Source organism: Trematomus bernacchii, unplaced genomic scaffold, assembly GCF_902827165.1.
Source record: "Trematomus bernacchii unplaced genomic scaffold, fTreBer1.1, whole genome shotgun sequence".
Lineage (NCBI taxonomy): Eukaryota > Metazoa > Chordata > Actinopteri > Perciformes > Nototheniidae > Trematomus > Trematomus bernacchii.
Genome location: NW_022987895.1, coordinates 1,558 through 22,014, shown reverse-complemented (window position 1 = coordinate 22,014; position 20,457 = coordinate 1,558). Strand labels below are relative to the sequence as shown.

At 39.8% G+C, this 20,457-nt stretch overlaps 1 protein-coding gene across 1 annotated transcript; it reads left to right on the top strand.

Annotated features, from left to right (window-relative positions):
• Nucleotides 1-4,062: 4,062 nt before the first annotated feature.
• On the top strand, nucleotides 4,063-20,027 carry LOC117469919 (verrucotoxin subunit beta-like; the record flags this gene model as incomplete). The annotated part of the gene is made up of 3 exons (XM_034114392.1): nucleotides 4,063-4,092; nucleotides 15,553-15,654; nucleotides 17,914-20,027. Coding segments are annotated over exons 2-3 (2,214 nt in total), but the record flags the coding sequence as incomplete, so codon positions are not given.
• Between the last annotated feature and the right edge of the window lie 430 nt (nucleotides 20,028-20,457).

The following is a 20,457-nucleotide window of genomic DNA, read 5'->3' as shown; positions in this document are numbered from 1 at the left end:
GGGAGTTCCTCACTCACTTTAAAACTACAGCAACAATTGAGGGTCTGTGTTTGTCTGGAGTTCCTCTAAAGCAGGGGTGTCAAACTCAATTTCATCGCGGGCCACATTCGCATAAAGCAGGGGTCTCCAACCTTTCTTCATCTGAGAGCTACTTTCAAAAAATGAAAGTGGCCAAGAGCTACTTGCATCACATCGCTTACATTTATTCACATAGCCCTCATCAGTTGAATTAAGCTATACTTTTGTACACGTGTGAAATTGCAATACCTAAAGCTTATCAAAAATAAGGTCCAAGAAAACGAAGATTTCTCACATATTATTATGGCCCACATAATAAGTACATCACTGAACATTCACATAAGTGTCCTTAATCACCACCTTACAAGCATTTCACTCTTTTGTTAGTGAGATTAATGGCACTGCATACAGTCCACCATAGAGGTGTATGCTGGACCCACTTAGGTTCACTTAATAGAGTCATTTAAATGTTCATCAGTCGGTCTTGTTCTGTATTTAGATTTCATTCATGTCAGAAAAAGCTGCTTCACAAAGGTATGTAGAACAGAACCAAATAAAGCAGACATTTTCAGTGCTGCTTGGTGAATGTTCTTATAGTTTTCTGGGTCTACAAGGCTCCAGAAATGTTGTGAGTTTTGCTGAGACTTAAGCTGAACATTATTTTGGAGATCTCCACAGGATTGACACTGAACAGTTGTTCAGCCATCTTTTTCTTCTTCTTCTTCGTCTTGACATTAAATTATAAACCATAATAAATCAATTGTATAGGTCTAGCCTCCCTATATCTGTGTGTGAAAATGGTTCCATCCTCAAAAACAAAAAACTAATACTTCTGCAGTCTAGCTGCAGCTTCTAGCAACGGTCTTCTGTTAAAAAAAAGACACACATGACTTGAGTCTGAAAACAGCAGGAGTATTTACAATAGCATTATAAAAACAAAAATAGTGCATGTGGGTGCACACTTACATTCTCTGTCTTACTGTTACATAAATCCCATGAATGTATGAGATTAAGTTAGCTTCATCATATCTCAATCAGTGATTAAGTGAATAATAAAGTTTCTATCGGGTCACTATCAGCCTGTCACTCATTATTTTCAGGGAGGGGGCGGGGTTTGGAGGAACGGAGAGGAGACGGTGATCGCGGAAGCTTTCCTCCTGCCTTCACAAACTTTACACAAGTATTTATCAACTGAAAATAGCAAGAGGACATTCATACTCTGCAATCCAAGACTTGATTAAATTCACCAAAAACCTGACATGACGATAACGAGTGTTTTTCAAAAAACACAAATCCCTCCCTGTGTGTCTCTGAGGCGCAGCGACAGGGCCTGATTCAGAGCGGGTCATTCTGCTGTTAGTTCTGGACTCGTGCTGGTGGAGAAAGCAGACTGCTCCGTGTGTGTTGTCGCTGTGCTGCTGTCACGTCTGTTCCTTGATCTCTGCGTCACCGACCATTTGATATTCGTGTGACAGAAAAAAATCTAAAATAAAAAAACGTTATTGTCCAGCCGCGGCCGAAAAATCAATAAGCAACCTTACTACGCTATAATCGATAATCGAGCGGCGAGCTACTGAAAAGCTGCCCGCGAGCTACCGGTAGCTCGCGATCGACGTGTTGGAGAGCCCTGGCATAAAGGTTGCACTCAAAGGGCCGGTTGTAACTTTATAAATATATAATATATATATAAAATAATGTATTATATTACATTATTGCCTCTGAATTGGATCATTATCGGATCGGGTAATAACTTCATAATTAACTACGTCTGAAAGCAGAAGTCTGGGGCAAATAATTGCAAGTCTCTTCAGTGCGCATGTCACAAAACGAGATGCATTGTGGGACATGTAGTTTATGGGCAACCTGCTTCTGTAAATCGGCATGTAACCGTATAATAAACGTATTATATTCTTTGCAAGCTCCTGCGGGGCCACAGAAAATGAAGCTGCGGGTGGGATTTGGCCCCCGGACCTTGAGTTTGAGACCCCTGCTCTAAAGGGTTGTAATGTAGTTGTTTTCTGATTTACAATTTAGTTACAAAATATGTTGTAATTGTATTATTTCCACTTTCCCTGAAACAAAATACTAGTAAGTACATTTCAGTGTTTCAAATGCATCATAATCAAAGTCTGCGTTTTATAAAAAGTGATATCGGATATCAGGAAATACACAGGCAAATAATGAAGGCTTATATACTCAACACATTGTCAGTAAATGCTTCCCGGGCCTCTAAGGCACAGTATAAAGACAGGATGCAGGGTGTTCATCATGTGTGTTAAACAGGTAACAGCTGCTGCTCTAGCAGTGATAACTGTGTGGGTTTATAATAATCATTTATACTTATATGTATACGTGTTGCTCTCCCCAAAGTTTCTTCCATTTCCCCGTTAACGGTTGGGTTTCTTTGGGAGTTTCTCCTTGTTGCTGTAATGGTCTAAGGTCAGAGGGTATAGTGTTGTAAAGCCCCCTGAGACTTACGTGTCATTTCTGATAATAGACTTGATAAATAACATTTGATTGATTGAATAAACAGGTACAGCAGCACCTGCTAAATACCGAAAAAAAACATTGTGTTAAATAATTACGAGCTATTATTCTTCAGCTTTCAAGTTCATCTTGTGGGGAAATGTTCTCAAAGGGTGTTTTCCTCACTAGCTTGTTGAGCCTGTTACACAATCACATCTTTAACAAATAGGTTTTAAGACCAAATAGGGTAACACTTTATTTTGATAGTCCATAGTTAACACTCTATAAGTCATCAGTTGACATTCAACAACACTGTTTCAACAGACAAGTAACATGCATTTAACTAACTGCCAGTAGAATATAAGGTAGATCTCAAGTGTTGATTTATAGATTTTACAAAAAGTGTCTGTTGACTGTCAACATGTTTTTTGCAACAGGTTATTAACCGATATTCAACCTTACTATCTGTAGATTGTGTCAACATCTTCAAAATTGACAATCAACTACTCAAAATCAATCTGTCAGTTGAAAGTCAACAGGGTCATGTCGACTATCTGTTGATAATCTGTTGAGAGTCAAGATGTCAACTAAAGATTACATTACTAAGTCAATAAGCATTAGTTGATGATCAACAAATAAGCAACTAAAGTTGAGTTGACTATCCTTTGATTGTCAACTAATCTAGAGTTGACTATCAGTATACTTTTAGTAGGTTCTCCACTAAGTGTTTGTAGGCATGTGTTAGGACTATCCAATTAAAGTGAAAAACAGTTGAGAACAGTAGAAGTAGTAGTAGTCACTTGGTAGTCCTTTAGTAGGATTGAATGTGGTTCACAACTGTTCAGTGTTTTTACTTGTAGTATATTATTAAAATAAAAAAGCGTTCTTTCTCTGATATGCTGCATATAGTGTTTGTTCTACTGTGCTTTATAGCCTGGCATTGACTTCAGTTATCCAGTGTTCGTGATCAGTTGTGCAAAAGATTTCGCTTTATTCCCATGTCTGTTGCATATAATTAGTGGATGAATGTATGTGTTCTGTTGATAGGTTATAGACTTTCTACTGTTCTCAACTGTTTTTCACTTTAATTGGATAGTCCTAACACATGCCTACAAACGCTCAGTGGAGAACCTACTAAAAGTATACTGATAGTCAACTCTAGATTAGTTGACAATCAACAGATAGTCAACTAAACTCTAAAGTTGCTTATCTGTTGATCATCAACTCATGCTTAATGTAATAGTCAACTGAACTTTAGTTGCTTATCTGTTGATCGTCAACTAATGCTTAGTTACTTGTCGGTTTGAACGGTGCTGTTGAATGTCAACTGATACATGTCAACTGGTGCACTGTTGACATGCTACTAAATGTCAACTGATGACTTATAGAGTGTTAACTATGGACTATCAAAATAAAGTGTTACCCAAAATAGTTTATGGAGTGAGGGCAGGATGCTCTTTGGTCACATGATTTCACATAAACAGAGATTTCACATAAACAGTCTGTTTCTGTGAAATCATGTGACCAAAGAGCATCCTGCCCCTCCCTCTGGTATTTAAAAACGCTTCCTGCTCTCTGCTCCCTCTTCTTCAGAGAACAACGACAAAGGTAAGAACACTTTAGAGCAGGAAGCATGATTTATGTCGGAGTTCTGAGATTAAAGCCAAACTTTGGAGAAGAACGTTTTTCACTTGTATCTCATAATTATAACGCAATGTAAATCAGAATCAAAATCCCTTTATTTGTCCCACAGAGGGGATATTTACAATTGTTACAGCAAAGAACCAAAGACAGCTTAATATCTTCATATGTCACTCAAGAAGTATGCATATAAACTATATTACAGATAAAATAACTAGAAATTCCACAATTTACAAAATACACATCCAGTACCAGTACCAGTATGTAGCAGCCAGGATGTGAGGAGTAAGGGACACGGCTTAGAACGGGCGTGTCGCCTTCTGTCCTGCCAGTGTGTGGCATGAATTAAAATGTCGAACTCGGACTTAATTTTAAGGACATTTCGGCCAGGGGTGTCGAGCTATATTTGTTTAAGCACCGGATTGGCAAAACAGGAGAGTGTGTGCACCAGTCTGCCTTGATCTATGAATTCATGTCCGTGACACTCACAGTATCTGCTGCCCACAGCTGTTTCATAAGGAAAACCTCCTTCACTTCATGAAATCTCTGCGGCACCAGGAGGCAGCGGGAGGGTTAACTCAGCCTCTGAGAAGAGGAGCGTGCAGTGCCTTTCACGCACCGCCTTCACTGTGTTTACCTTCAGAGTCATTAGAAAGGCTAACGAGCGACCACAGGCTGATGTGTTTTAACCACACACACCTCTACACACACACACACACACACACACACACACACACACACACACACCTACACACAAACTGCCCGATTATCCCCCCTTTTATTAGTAATTGGGTTATTTACATAATATGTTTACATGATTTTAAAATTCCACCGGCGGTCATACGATGGCTTAAGATGCCCTCACGAATGGCCCGCCCGTCCACCATCTGATGTCAATTTCGGGACAGTGTGACAGGGGCTTTAGCAACGGTCATTACAGTCCTTGACAGCGGTCTGTTCTACTGGATTTACAACGTGTCACATGTTCTGAATTGACCAATCAGAACTTTATTTAGCCTCCGTATGGTTAATGGTTGAATGTGGGCCGTAAAAATGTTCTTGATTCTTAAGTGGGCCCTGATTTGAAAAAGGTTGGGAACCGCTGGGCTAGAGCAAAAAAGTGTTGCAGCTTTTCAAATTGACGCACTGCGTAGTGCGCTTGTAATGCAAGTGTTGGATGTCCCTCTCGTCAAACGGACTATAGCAGAGGATAGTTTAGGTTTGCTAATGGCAGCACCTGAGCGCCAACGTAGTGCGCATGCGTCTTTGAGTGTGTTTGTAGACATCTTGTGTCTCTTTGTTGAGTAAAAAGGTCAGTAGTAGTAATGATGCTGTTTCAATCACATTAGTACGCATAAAAAGTGACAGGTGCTGTGACAGGTCACACCTTTCCGTACTTATGCTAATGATCCCCTTTGTATGCTAATGTCCCCTTTGTTTGAGGTGTTATCACATGTAGGTGTGATATCACACCCCCTTAATTAAGCCTTTGATGTGAGGTTTGAGGTGTTATCACATGTAGGTGTGATATGCCCCCCTGTAGTAGACCCTTTGTTGTCAATCTAATCTAATTACCCCTTTGATGTCTGTCCTTTGATGTGAGGGGTGAGGTGTTATAGCGTGCAGGTGTGATATGCCCCCCTGTAGTAGACCCTTTGCTGTCAATCTAATTAGCCTTGATCTATAATCGAATTAGCCTCTGAATTCGTCCTTTGATCAGTGTTTAATATAATTAATGTTAATTAAGGCAGTCTCGTATTGTCCTGTCTAAATTAGATTAGTTTTAATATGATTAGTGTTAATTAAAGGTGGGGTAGGTAATTTTGGAGAAACCAGCTCGAGTGTGCTAAAATTTGAAAATACACAGCTGGGAAAAATCTGCCACTTCCTTACAGAGCCCCTCCTCCAACACACAGAAACGCGCACATGACCAATGAGGGCACGAGATAAGTTTGTGCCCAGATGGAAGGCTGACAGGCAGGTAGGCCATCCAGTTACTTTAGCCGGGCCGGCTCAGATGATTGGTCGTGCTTTTTACAGTACTACAGCTTCCACAGATGACATTTTTTTATGGATTTTTTGTCAAAGCACTTCAGATATTCATTGCTATCGGGATATTAAGAGCATTCCATGGAATATAACAAAAAGTGTATCTCGAGCCGGTTTCTCAAACTTACCTACCCCACCTTTAAGACAGTCTCTGTGAAGTTGTGTGAGACTGTGTGAGACTCTCTCCCCCTACCCCTTCCTCCACCCTTCCTGCCATCCCCCTGATTTTTCTGTGAAGTCAGAAGATAGAGGGGGTGGAGTTAGTTTAAAAAAGTCACCTAAACTTTATTGTCCTCTCTAAATTAGATTTAGGTTTTTTAAATGATTTGTGTTAACTAAGGATGTTTCTTTTTAAGCTGTGTGAGACTGTTAACTAAAGTTTAATTACTTTACTAGCTATAAGGAAGTCTCTTTTAGGAAGAGGGTAATAATCATTTAAAAGATCTTAATGACCCCCTGATCTTGTATTTTTAATGTTGAATTACTTCACACAACTTTAAAGAAGCCCCTATGAAGTTAGGTGAAGTTGTGTTGGGGTAATATTAGAATTAGCTGTATGCAGCAAAAAAAAACAGAGATATATTTTTAGCTGACAATATACATGTTATAAGGTTAAAATAATATATTTATATAAATATATATATATGTTTGGGTGTTTATGATGAGCGGGGGTCTAAGACCTTTGCTGTATCAGGTTATGCGCCATTTTTTCTTTTTTTTCTATCTATTTAAAACCCTTTTGGACAAATTTTAAATCTAAAAAAATAGGTTTTTCTTCTTTTTAATGTTTATCTACATGTTTTGTAATGTGTATCTACATATTTTTAATGTGTATCTGCAAGAAAAACTAAGTAATGCTAATTTGTTAAACTATAAGGATTAAAGCGATTGGTTCTCAGGTTTTTTTGAGCCATTGACCTGTTTATTGTTATCAGGGTGCTGTTTCAGTGAGACAATGCAGTTTTGATCATTTTAAGTTTCAAGTTTCAAGGCTTTATGTCATATGCCCATTGTCACATTGCCACAGTGACATGTCATATGTCAATGAAAAACATAGGTCACAGGCTCCTCCAACAGTGCAACATATATATATATATATATATAGAGCACATAAAACAGATAAAATACTGCAATAGAATGTTTTGATATATATATTTATATATCTAAAAGGCAAGTTTGTGATTTTAACACTTATTTACTGACACTAGGCAGATTTTGGCTTTTTTCTCTTGCCAAGATACTTTTAGATACACTTTGAGGCAAAAACCTTATAACTAGAAAATGAAGTACATTGTCTGATTAGATTTTTCTTAAAGACTGTTTCTCTAGAAGGCAAGTTTTTGATTTTAACACTTTTTACTGACACTAGGCAGATTTGTGTGTAATTCTCTCACAAAGGAACTGAAAGATACACTTTTTATGTATGCAAAACCTTAAAAATTAGAAAATAAAATGCTTTGTCTGAATACATTTTCTTTAAAGGCACTTTTGATTTTAACGGGAGGTGTGTGGCGTAGTGGGTTGTCCGTAGGTGTTCAGATCAGGGGGTCACAGGTTCAAACCCCACTGCAGTCAGCATGTCGTTGTGTCCCTGAGACACTTCACCCCAAATTGCTCCTGTGGGGATTGCCCACAGTATTGAGTATGTAAGTCGCTTTGGATAAAAGCGTCTAACAATTAACATGTAATGTAATGATAATGCTGTTTCAGTGGAACAATCCAGTTTTGTTAACATCAATGCTTTTTTTCTCTTTTCTTGTGTTACTAAGATACTTTTAGATACACTTTGATGTATGCAACACTTAACAACTGGTAGAATATGAAGTACTTTGTAAGGAATTTCTGGAAATAACTTTTTTCTCCTACAAAGATACTTATAGTTACACTTTAATGGATGCAAAACTTTATAACTTGGTAAAATATTCATTCATTTGTAATGAATTGAGATTCTTAAAGAATCAAACTCTAAATGGAAAGTTTGTGATTTTAACACTGTTTCGATGAAACATTGCAGTTTTGATAACTTGACTTGACTAACACTACTTTTTTTTTAAATATATGTTTTTAGATGCTATACTTTGATTTCTTTCATGTTATTTTTAACACAACATTACTTTCTTCATATTTTTCAACATACTGTGATATTTGTTTTTCTCTCCTTTTTCCATTATATTTTTGAAAAACTACACAGTGATTTTTATCAAAATACAACATGCAACTAATACATTATACAATATTACGACTTTTTGCGATATTTTCAACACAATATACTTGTACCTTTTTTGTAGGGCTTCAAGATATTTGGCATGTCATGCATAAAACCGGTGTCATCTTTCTTGAAACTGACGTGCTGTCCGTTTTACAAACAAGTTATTTTCCTGCTTCTTCATCCTCTGAATTTTCCTCGCCCGTCCCTCTTCCTTCAGCCATCACAACAACAATCAAGTCAGATCTGTCAAATTAAACACCTCTTCCCAAAGCGTGACTTCCCTATTGAGGGCGTGCGTCTAGGGCAGTAGGGCCTAACCTGATTGGCCAAATATACTAACATGCAGAATGTATGGTATGTTTGAAAAAGACTAACCATTTATCCAGTTCAAGCTGTCTTTAAGATGTGACATCGCGATAACAATAGGTTTTAAATATATTATGCAGCCCTACTTTTTGACTAACTGCATTATGATTTTTTTTTTTTTTTTCAACGTACACAATGACTTTTCGATATATCTTTTTCTGACAAACTATACTTTGACTTTTTCCGTAAATTCGTGACAAACTATTACTTATTCTTAAATTTGACCTCTTGCTGCTTGGTTGAAAATGATAGATGAAAAAGCTACAAAGCTTAAAGAACTTTTTTAAATAGTCAAACAGCGAGGGACATTATACTGGTGAAAAAACTCTCAATTATACAGATGACTCCCCCCACTCAACGCAATAAGTCCCGCCCCACTCAGCAAATCATCTAAAACCAAGGACCTCACTAAGACGACCGTTGAAAACTAGCCATGGATCTGAGAAAAACTAAGTCTCCCCCCGCGAGTTGGAGCCAGGAGCAAACTCCTGGACTACCATCATCACCACCATTTTGGACACCCGAATCTTGCAGTACTACTGCTGCTGATGTTACTCCTTGGTGGGATTTGTATCCACCAGAGTCACCAGAGTCACTATGGATTTCACCCGGGTCCTCTCCTTGCCCCTCGCTCCCCGGTTCTCCGGACCTCCCAGGGGATACGACGGTTGATGTGACGGACGGCGAATTGACGGCGCCGTTTCTTCACAATCTCAAGACCTCAAGACGCCTCAAGGAGAGACTTGAAAAGCTTAGTGCTGAGCTGGGTAAAGAAGAAGACGACACCCAATAACAAGATGTTGAATAAAGCAATTGATTTTTTTCTGTAGGACTTAGACTTTCTTTAAAGGAAACCTATCATGCTATATTTAAATGATATATTGTAGGGCCATACCTATATAAGGTATATTTATACGTTTCTGTTTTCAAAATACCAAACAGATCATGCATTTTAGCCATGCCTCATTTCGCTCTATGTGCTGTTTGCTGTCTACGGGTCTGATTCTGCTGACCACGCCCCCCTGCAGGAGAGGGGAGACGTGCTCTGATCAGCTGCTGGGCTGTCAGAAGAGGGGGAGAAAAAGAGATCTCCGTCCTCCGTGTTTTATTATATAGAGTCGTTATTCATTTGTTTTAAAGCTCAATAAATAACAAAGAAGACCTTTGACCGGCACTTTTCAAATTTTGTCCGGAAGATTTAAACTTTAACGGACATCTTGACCGGCGAAACAAACTGAAACTGAAACTCTGCCGCACGGTCCCCTCGTTCCTTGGAAGAGGCGGAGAGGTGGGTGTTTGTCATCTGCTGGTGGACTAACCGGAGAGAATTGCAGTGCTTGCCTCGACGGGGAGGGATTGCATTGAATTAAAGCAGCGGGAGCAAACGCTTGCCTCGGGGAGGGAGAAAGAAAGCCACAGCGGAGAATAAACAGAAGGGTAACCATGGTAACCAAGTCTTCTTCACTGCTTTTGTGGCAGACTACAGCGCCACTTACAGGCCTGGCATATGTACTACAGCATCTCAAGCGCTTTCGAACGGCAATGGCCGTGGCTGTCTCCTCCTGATTGGTGGAGTTGGCCCAATAGCCGTAGCGCCACCGTCCTGACGTCAGGACAGTGTTCAAATCTGGATCAGTTTTTATCAGATCCGTTGCAGCCCCTTTTTTTAGAGATTTGGGTATGGAGGAAAATAGAGAGGGTTGTGTTTTCTGACACTTGGTGAGTTTCCTGGAACACCGGGGACACATATTCATGTAGAAAAGACGTACACAAGTGCATTTTGCATGATAGGTCCCCTTTAAAGTAAAAAAAAAAAGAATGGGGAACTACTATGCAAAACGCTCTGTATATATTAATCAGAATGTAGTCAATACCCTTTTAATAAGTCTGGTGATGAGGACGATTGAAAACAGAATGAGTAGTGATACCCGTGTAAACAGAATGGCTGAAGTTTGTAAACTAGAAGACATTTTGGGTATCGTTCGTTCTGGCAGTACTATTCCGGGTCATTGGGAAACGATTGTAAACAAAACATTTAAAATGGTCCTGGAATCTTCATTTTCTGAAACATTCTGTAACATTACCGAAGAAATGAAACAAACACCAAAAGTGTATCATGTGCTCTCATTGTATGCTCTGTTTGTAGATGGAATGCATCTTTGTGCCAAAAACAGAATACACATGAATACTTTGACTGAAGTGAAGAAACTCCATTATGATATTTCATCATATTTCAATCTGGGGAATTATAAGCTGGAGACGGTCCTGGGGATGTTACAATCAGTATAACTATTGATTTTGTGTGTGAAAAAATAAAAATGTAAATAGGAAATAAAAAAAGAAATAAAAAAAGTGTTTTTTACATTTAAAAACTGCTGTCTTCATTATAGCAAGGGGAGCGTGTCTGATACATGTGTATTACAGTCCTTCACATGCACTGTTGTCTTCATTATAACAAGGGGAGGGTAACAGGGAAGATGTCTGATAAATGTGTATTGAAACGTGCATATTATATCCCCCCGTATCCTGGTAGTTTAGGAGGAGTAGAGCGACTACGTAGAGAGGTGTATAATGAAGAGGGTAAACAAATTACTGTGTCTGCAGTTAAAGATTTCTTATCTGAACAAGACACTTAAACTTTACATAAACCTGTCAGGATTAATTTAGTCAGAAACAGAGTGTTTGTACTTTGCCCCTGTAACAATTTCAGGCAGATCTCTGTGACATGCAAGCCTTATCCAAACATAATGATGGGTTCAACTATTTACTAACAGTCATAGATGTTTTTTTTCCAAAAAAGCCTATGTGAGAGCTCTGAAGCAAAAAACGGGTAAAGAAGTGGCTGTAGCATTTGATACATTTCTAAAAGATAGATTATTTTCCAGCATCCGTTTGTAACTTTTTAGGAATCTGACTCTCTTTTAGAATTGTATCAAATGCTATAGCCACTTTTAGCTAAAAATTGTTCATATTGTCAGTTAGCGAAGTTTCTTACCGTTAAAAGGGTATGGAACATTAATAGTTTCATAAATGTTAAGAAGCCCTGAGACATAGTCTCGAAAAAAAACGGTGGGGGGGGGTCCACTGGGGGGACCGTCGTGCTTAAGAGGTTAAATCAAAAGCTGCCATTAAGAGTCACATTCTTAAATAACATCTATTTAGACAAAGTATTTGATTTTTCTAGTTTTAACTTTTTGCATACCTCAAAGTGTATCTAAAAGTATCTTGGCAAGAAAAAAAAGCCAAAATCTGCCTAGTGTCAGTAAATAAGTGTTAAAATCACAAACTTGCCTTTTAGAGTCACAGTCTTTAAGAAAATAAAAATGTGTTACAAAGTGATTGACATTCTATCAGTTGTAAAGTTTTCAGACAACAAACTGTATCTAAAATATCTTGGTAGCAGAAAAAAGCAAAAATCAGTAAAGTCATCAAAAACGACATTGTTTAACTGGATTGTCTTACTTAAATCAAAAACTGCCATTAAGAGTCACATTCTTAAATAACATCTAGACAAAGTATTTCATTTTTTCTAGTTTTAACTTTTTGCATACATCAAAGTCAGTGGCGGCCGGCCCATAGGGGCGCTAGGGGCGCCGCCCCCCCTCTTCCCACATTAAAAAAAAAATATATATATATATATATATATATATATATATTTAAAAAATATATTTTTTATTTTTATTTTATTTTTAATAAACAAGGTAAATATTATATAATTGGTATCAGTAAAATGTATATTCTACCATAAAATCTCGTTTAAAATTGTGTTACGATGTCTAAAGTTACTGATAAGTCACATGTTTCCTGCCTGGCCTTGCCCGTGTATCATTACTCCCTCTCGTCTGGGCGCTATGCACAGCGCCCAGACGAGAGTGCAGCAAGTGCAGCAGAAGCCAACTGTTGCTATCTTTAAACTATGCCGCCGAAACATAATTTCAGCCAATCAGCGTCGTCAAATCTGATGGTCACAGGGCTCCTACGTGAGCGCCCGGTGCAGTCTGTGAGTTGTTTGGACTCGTATCCAAGGAGACAAAACAGGAAGCTGTCATACACTCTGGAAGCTACCATTAGCAGCTAATGAAAACTCCGTTTTTGACATAAAAATGGAATTATGGATCATCAATCATTTGTGACAGACACATTGGATTAACCTTCAGCTGCGTTTTTCTTGTTTTTGATCAGAATTGTTATTCTGCAAAAGGTGAGCATATCTCCGTGTTTTGCTACCTAAAGCTACGTCGTGTGATGTCTGTATTTGCTTCCCCTGTCGCGAGTTCTGATCGCTCAGTGATGATACTTATATTTCTAGAATCTGTGGAATCTCAGCTTGTTAGCACAGTTTATGCTGTAGAAACTATGTCCAGGACAAGGTGTTTGGAAGTTTTGGAAGATTCATAGCTAACCACACTGAAGTTATGGAGGTATTGATCAGTCTTCTCATATTTTTAAACCTCAAATTGTCCTTCCCCCCCCCCTCTAACATCACCAGAAGTCATAATTTAGGGGGTCTTTTCTCAAAAAAATGTACCGGGGGAGCATCCCCCCGGACCCTCCTAGTATTGTTTGATCACCATTTCCACAGCCCCACCTAAAATATTTTCCACCAGCCGCCACTGATCTTACAGTTCCTTTGTGAGAGAATTACGCACAAATATGTCATATCAAAACCTTCTATTGCAGTATTTTATCTGTTTAATGTGCTCTATATATACATATGTATCAGTGACGTGCGGTGAGGTTCATGGCTGGTGAGGCACTGACTCACTGAGTCAGATTTACAAATATTATATTTTGACCTTTATCGAAATATTCGGTTATTTTCAAAAGCTTTTTTAGTCTGATGCTTCGATTCATTTTAAACAGACCGTTCAACAAAAGGATACCCAAAATCTAAATATTGGATTGTTCTTTCTTAGTAAGATCCCATTTTCATTACAAATGTGGTCTTACCTTGACTTGAAGATGAAGTCCATGCTATCCTTCTGGACAACAATCTCTATTACTTTTTTGTAAAAGTCCTCCTTATCTTCCTGTAGTTTCAAAAGTCTAATTTGTTGTTTGCGTCTACCGTCTCTGCGTAGAATTACAGTAGCAACAAGAACCTGTGGGCTCACGTGCGCCCCCTTCAGTGCGGCAGAGGTTATGGCTGCCTCCCCTGGTGCTTTTTTCATTGCCGTTGTACGATGAGACCAGCGAGCCTAAATATCATATATACGTGATATAAGTTATTTAGAGACTATGGATGGCGAGGATAAATGTAATAAAGGGATCTACAAACATTACATTGGTGACCTACAGTGAGATGGTAACAGGCATGCGCTTAGGGCCCGCTTTCCAGCCAGTTTCTGTGGGATGACGTATTCTGAGGTGAGGCAGAACTCATCTGTGCCTCACCTCACCCCACAGTAACTGGCTTGAGCGCGCTCACAAAATAAGTGCCCGCGCTAAATTAGTGCCCGTGCTCCAGCAAGTTACTGTGGGCTTACGAGAGGCAGAGCTCGTCCCTGCCTCACTTCTCATCGCTCCCGTACCGGAGCTCGGCACATTTGCTGATTTTGACTATAAAAAGCGATTGGAATCATACATAAATCACACTTACAACACAGATCAGTGGAGACATTTTATTATTATTACTATTTAGTTTTTCTTTAGTTGTTTTTCCGTTACATTGCAGTATGACAGGTGAGGCTCTGCCTCCCCTGACTGCACGTCGCTGATATGTATATATATGTTGCACTGTTGGAGGAGCCTGTGACCTATGTTTTTCATTGACATATCTACACTGTGGCAATGTGACAATGGGCATATGACATAAAGCCTTGAAACTTGAAACTTAAAATGATCAAAACTGCATTGTCCCACTGAAACAGCACCCTGATAACAATAAACAGGTCAATGGCTCAAAAAAACCTCAGAACCAATCGGTTTAATCCTTATAATTTAACAAATTAGCATTACATAGTTTTTCTTGCAGATACACATTCAAAATATGTAGATACACATTACAAAACATGTAGATAAACATTAAAAAGAAGAAAAACCTATTTTTTTAGATTTAACATTTGTCAAAAAGGGTTTTAAATAGTTAGAAAATAAAGAAAAAATGGCGCATAACCTGATACAGCAAAAGTCTTAGACCCCCGCTCATCATATACACCCAAACATATATATATATATATATTATTTTAACCTTATAACATGTATATTGTTAGCTAAAAATATATCTCTGTGGTGTGTGTGTGTGTGTGTGTGTGTGTGTGTGTGTGTGTGTGTGTGTGTGTGTGTGTGTGTGTGTGTGTGGTGTGTGTGTGTGTGTGTGTGTGTGTGTGTGTGGTTTGGGTGTGGTTAACGAGTCGTTAGGGTGCTTCTTTTGTTTCCTCCAGAGTGAAACTCTACCCCATCATTTTCTGTGTAGGTATGATATCACCCTTGCATTGATCTTCAGTATATGAAACCTTGTATGTTTGGAAATGAATAATTTCATTTCCCCCACACTCTTAATTCTATGCATTTTAAGTGTTTACAGCCTTTTCTGCTCTGATCACCCCCCTGGATCCGCCCCTGGAATGAATACAACAACAGAAAAATATTTTAACACCTCAAACAAAGGGGGTCATTAGCATAAGTAGGGAAAGGTGTGACCTGTCACAGCACCTGTCACTTTTTATGAACACTAATGTGATTGAAACAGCCTCATTACTACTACTAAGGTCTAATTGAAATCAAAATGTGAGCATGGTTGGACATGATATTACCAAATCATCGAAGTTAACTGTTGTCAATTATTTTCTGTTCCTTCAAAGCGATGACCTCTAAAGGCAGCGGGACGATAGAGGTGGCGGCGCTCGGACGGCCTTTCAGCCTCGGGATGTTGTACGACTGCCGCAACGACTCACTCGTCCCTGGTGAGGAAAAAACATCACCTTTAAAAACAGACATTTTCTTTTTGCCAGGAACGAAACACACAGATGAAAAGTTATAAATAAGTTATTTAAGATTTGTTGTTTGTTTATAGCATGGATTCGATGTTTGTGATGTTGGAAGAAGCAGGTTTGGACTAGCTTGTTTATGTGAGGCTCAATAATAATAATAATAATAATAATAATAATAAATGGAATTTATAAAGCGCCTTTCAAGGAACCCAAGGTCGCTGTACATGGTGGACAGACAAAACAAAACAGACAAAGAGGAGCAAACAAAACAAAAATAAAAGTAAAGCGTATAAAGAAAATGTTTTGGGCCAAGGATTGATCCCTGTGGAACTCCACAGAGTAGAGGGGCAGATCAGAGGCCTGTACTACGAAGCTGGATTTTCGCTTAGCCGGCTAACTTCAGGGAAATCTCGGGCTTTCCGGTCCTACGACGCTGGTTCTCTTTTTAGCAGGCTAGATTTCCATGGTAACTTATGCTGAGCGGCAAACCTGCTCCGGAGCAGGTTAGGTGGCAGGCTAAGAGATCAACTCAGTGAAAGCACCGCCTGCTGACCAATCAGAGCTCCGTGTGCGGAGTTTAAAGCGATCAATTCATATTACAGGATAGAGGAAATACAGAAAAACTGCCGTTGCAGGAAAGACGGCCGGCCAAAATCAACTGACTGTGAACGTGAAAATTAATAGAATATCCCCTCCCATCTTCAGAGCAATCTGACTATTATAACATTAGCGTTAAGAAAGCTTACTTAAATATCTGCCACGACATAAGTAACCGGATCAGAGTAACATTAAGTACAGTCCGCGGCACTGTGAGTGCAGACGTCGATGTGTCCCATTATCATTCATATCATATCACATCATAATGTATCATATATTTCCTTATCTGAGTCAGCTGAGCCGTATCTGGCCGTGCAACACTCACAGTGTCACATACTGTATGCAGAAGTATTATTTTAAGCAACACATTAAGTTGACGAAACACTCGAGTCAAATTCTCCTAATTAAAGTCAGATCGTGTCTTAGACGGGGTAGTGATATCATAAACCTGTTGATGTACGCATTCAAACACTTTTTCTTTTACCAGCTGTATTCACCTTGCAGGTGCAGCTATGTGGCTTTTATCCTGGATAAAGTGTTTAAGTCATGGATGTTTAAAGTTTAACTTCTTCATATTTGACTAATATTAAAGTTCACTTTTCATTCAGGAAGTATGACGCTGCGCTGTCAGTACGCTTGTCCGTGTTTGAGATTGGTCGAATGCTCCAAATACCACCCCTTTCATGTGAACGCGCACCTAACTAGATAGGACACGGCTGGCTTGAGCGATCCACTTGATAACCAGCGTCATAGGACAGTTTAGCCAGAGCGCGTATGTTTTGGATTGGGCCAACCGGCTAACTCAAACATATCCAGGTTAGGTTGAACCAGCTTCGTAGTACAGGCCTCTGGTCATTCTTTTGGAACAATTCCAAATCCTTCTAAACTTTGAAATAGGTTGCCCATATCAACTCAAACACCACGAGTCATGCTTGATTGGGATCTGAGGAATGCTTGACATTAAAGTAGAGATTATTTTTATATAAAATCAGTGTTGTGTGGGGAAACAATGGAAGGTAGCTTTTATTCCAGGAGATAGATAGATATCTTAACAAACAAAGGAGGCCATTGACAAAAGATTGATCAAAAACATAGAAGAACTTGGCACCAAATCTCTTCAAATATTAATCTGAAAATCCATTAGGGCATGCACTAAAGGACAGCATTCAGATATGACATTTTGATATAAATAATGTCCGCTTAGGTGCCCTGTTGGATGGCCTCCAGGTCTTGTTTGATTTCAGCATGGAGACCAGCACTCTAGCAGACGCCAGTTGTGACGTGAAGTGCCCATCTTGGCTTTAACTACCTGCAGGAAAGCCTTCTCATCAGGGTTATTTTGGCCGGTGATGGATGCTGGAGAAAGTAGTGCTGTCATTATCCTTTGTTTGAGAGCAGCGCTAGCCAAACTTTACACAGTGACTGGTTGGTTGAATACTTTTAGTTTAACATGCCATGGCAATCACAAAATGTTCTACAATGTGTAGGCTACTGATTGTTGTTACCTGTCACTGTAACCGCTGAACTGGAAGTTATTTGACTTTTATTGTTTGTTGGCTTTGATTCCCCTTAAAGTTATAGTGTGTATTAACATGTACTCTGGTTCTAGCTTGATTTGTGGTTCTTCTTTTGCAGGAATCACTTTGTGGGACTGTGATGACCTTAAAAATCATATTAGAGAAATACAACAAAAATATAATAATTTTGATATAGTTGCATCTGAATCAATTGAGGACAAATCTTCAGCCCTAAAGGTTGAAGCATCACTGAAGGCAAGTTTCTTGTGTGGTCTGGTAGAGGTTGAAGGATCAGCCAAATACCTGAACGATACTAAGACTTCCAAAAATCAGGCCAGAGTAACACTGAAGTACCAAGCTACCACGAAGTTCCAAGAACTGTCCATGAATCATCTTGGAGGAGAAAATGTTAAGAAACATCAGTTTGTGTTTGATCAAGGAATAGCAACACATGTAGTCACAGGTATCCTTTATGGCGCACAAGCCTTCTTTGTCTTTGACCGTGAGGTGTCTGTCAACGAGAACCATCAAGACATTCAGGGCAACTTGAAGGTGATGATCAATAAAATTGGCTCCCTTTCAATAGATGGTGAAGGCTCGCTGAAAATTGAAGACAATGAAAGAAAAAACGTTGAGAAATTCTCCTGCAGATTCATTGGCGACTTTTTCGTTCAAAAACCTCCGACATCCTTTCAGGAGGCAGTAGAGGTGTACCAAAGTCTGCCAAAGCTGCTGGAGGGCGGGGAAAACGCAGTACCAGTGAAGGTCTGGCTGTTGCCACTGACATGTTTAGATTCTACTGCCGCTCAACTTGTCCGTCAGATAAGTATAGGATTAGTTCAAAAATCTCAGAGTGTCCTGGAGGACTTCAGTGACCTGGAAATGAGGTTCAACGATGCACTGAGAACCCAAACTGCACAGCAGTTCCCACAGATTGGAAAACAACTCAAAACCTTTAAACAGATGTGCTCTGAGTTCAAACTGGAATTCCAACAAACCCTGGCAAAGAAACTGCCATCAATCCGAGGAGGAGGAGAAGAAGAAGCTGTGCTCGCAGAGATCCTGAGGAAGACATGTTCTTCTCCTTTCAACAGCAAAGAACTGAACGAGTGGATGGACTGTAAGGAGAGAGAAATATACACTGTGATGTCTCTGACCGACATGATGACAAACACCAAGATCATTTCATCTCAAACAGACCTGTACAAAGAAAGCTTCAAAGCAGAGCAGGCTGTGTGTTTTGTCTTCACCTCGCTGGGAAGTGATGAACCGTACCTCTCAACTTTATCAAACTACCTTCAACAAACACCCAAACCAGACGACGCTCAAGATCCACATACTCCAGATCAATGGTACAACTCAAGAAAAGAAATGGAAGCAATGCGGCATAAAGCAAAGCTCTTCAGTGATTTAGCAGAGGCCGACAAGGAGAACAAGAACATCACATTTCTGACGGTGGGTTTAACAAACGAGACACAGACAGGTGCCAGCATCTACCTTTATACAGACGGCTTTCTTGTCAACGAGAACTTTGAGCCGCCTTCAAAGCCTGCAACAGTAACAGGAAGTGATATAAACCACAACAGTGTGACGCTGAACATTTCTCCACCCAGATTTGGATCAGAGGACATCACCTCCTACTCTGTTGAGTACTGTGTCAGTGGAGAGGACGACTGGAACCAGAAGACAGCATCTAAACCTGAAGAAGTCACAGTGAGCGGCCTGAGTCCTAACACAGAGTACATGTTCAGATGCAGGGCAGCGACACCAGTAGGTGCCGGGCCAGCCAATGAAGTCAGAGGATCCATTAAAACCTTACCCTGCAGCCCTCCTGGAAAACCCAACGTTGACTCTACCTCACGTGAGATATCAGTCAGCTGGGAGAAACCTGCTGAGCTCGGACAAGATGTCCAGGTTTTGAGCTACATCGTAGAGTACGCCAAACCAGACCAACAGGTGAAAGAGGAAGATCTCCACTGGGAGCAAATGAAGGCGGGAGCTGAGAAGGCGATCATTTCAGGACTTCAGCCAGAGACAGAATACGCTGTCAGGGTCAGGTGTGATTGTGGAGCAGCTGGAAGAAGCAAAGAAAGCATTGCTGTTAATGTCGGCACAACAAAACCTTCACATCTCACAGAATTCCTGAAAGGTAAAAGCAAAAGGATCAATTCTGAATCTCCCTCAGTTTACAAACGGCTTCTGACAGAAGTAGGCGTGTGTGTGTGCGTGTGTGTGTGTGTGTGTGTGTGTGTGTGTGCGTGTGTGCGTGTGTGTGTGTGTGTGTGTGTGTGTGTGTGTGTGTGCGTGTGTGCGTGTGTGTGTGTGTGTGTGTGTGTGTGTCTTCTGCAGCTGCACTGCCCCATGTGTCCAAACCCATTACTGCAGCCTCTCAATGCTCACACTACATGTGCTTTATAGCTATGAGATGTAACATCACGGTTTTAAAATGTCTAAAAACGGTTGTTAAATCAGAAAAACACATGGACCACCACAAAAAATGCAAAACAAAGCAAAAAAAGATAAAAAAAACACATGACAAAGTTGCAAATCGAAGTAAACATCCCCCGTGTGTCCAAACCAAGCCCCCAGGAAGTGCGCCGGACTCAGATGAAAATATTCGTGCTGGCCAAACGGCGGTACTACACTTCCTTTTGGTTGCCAG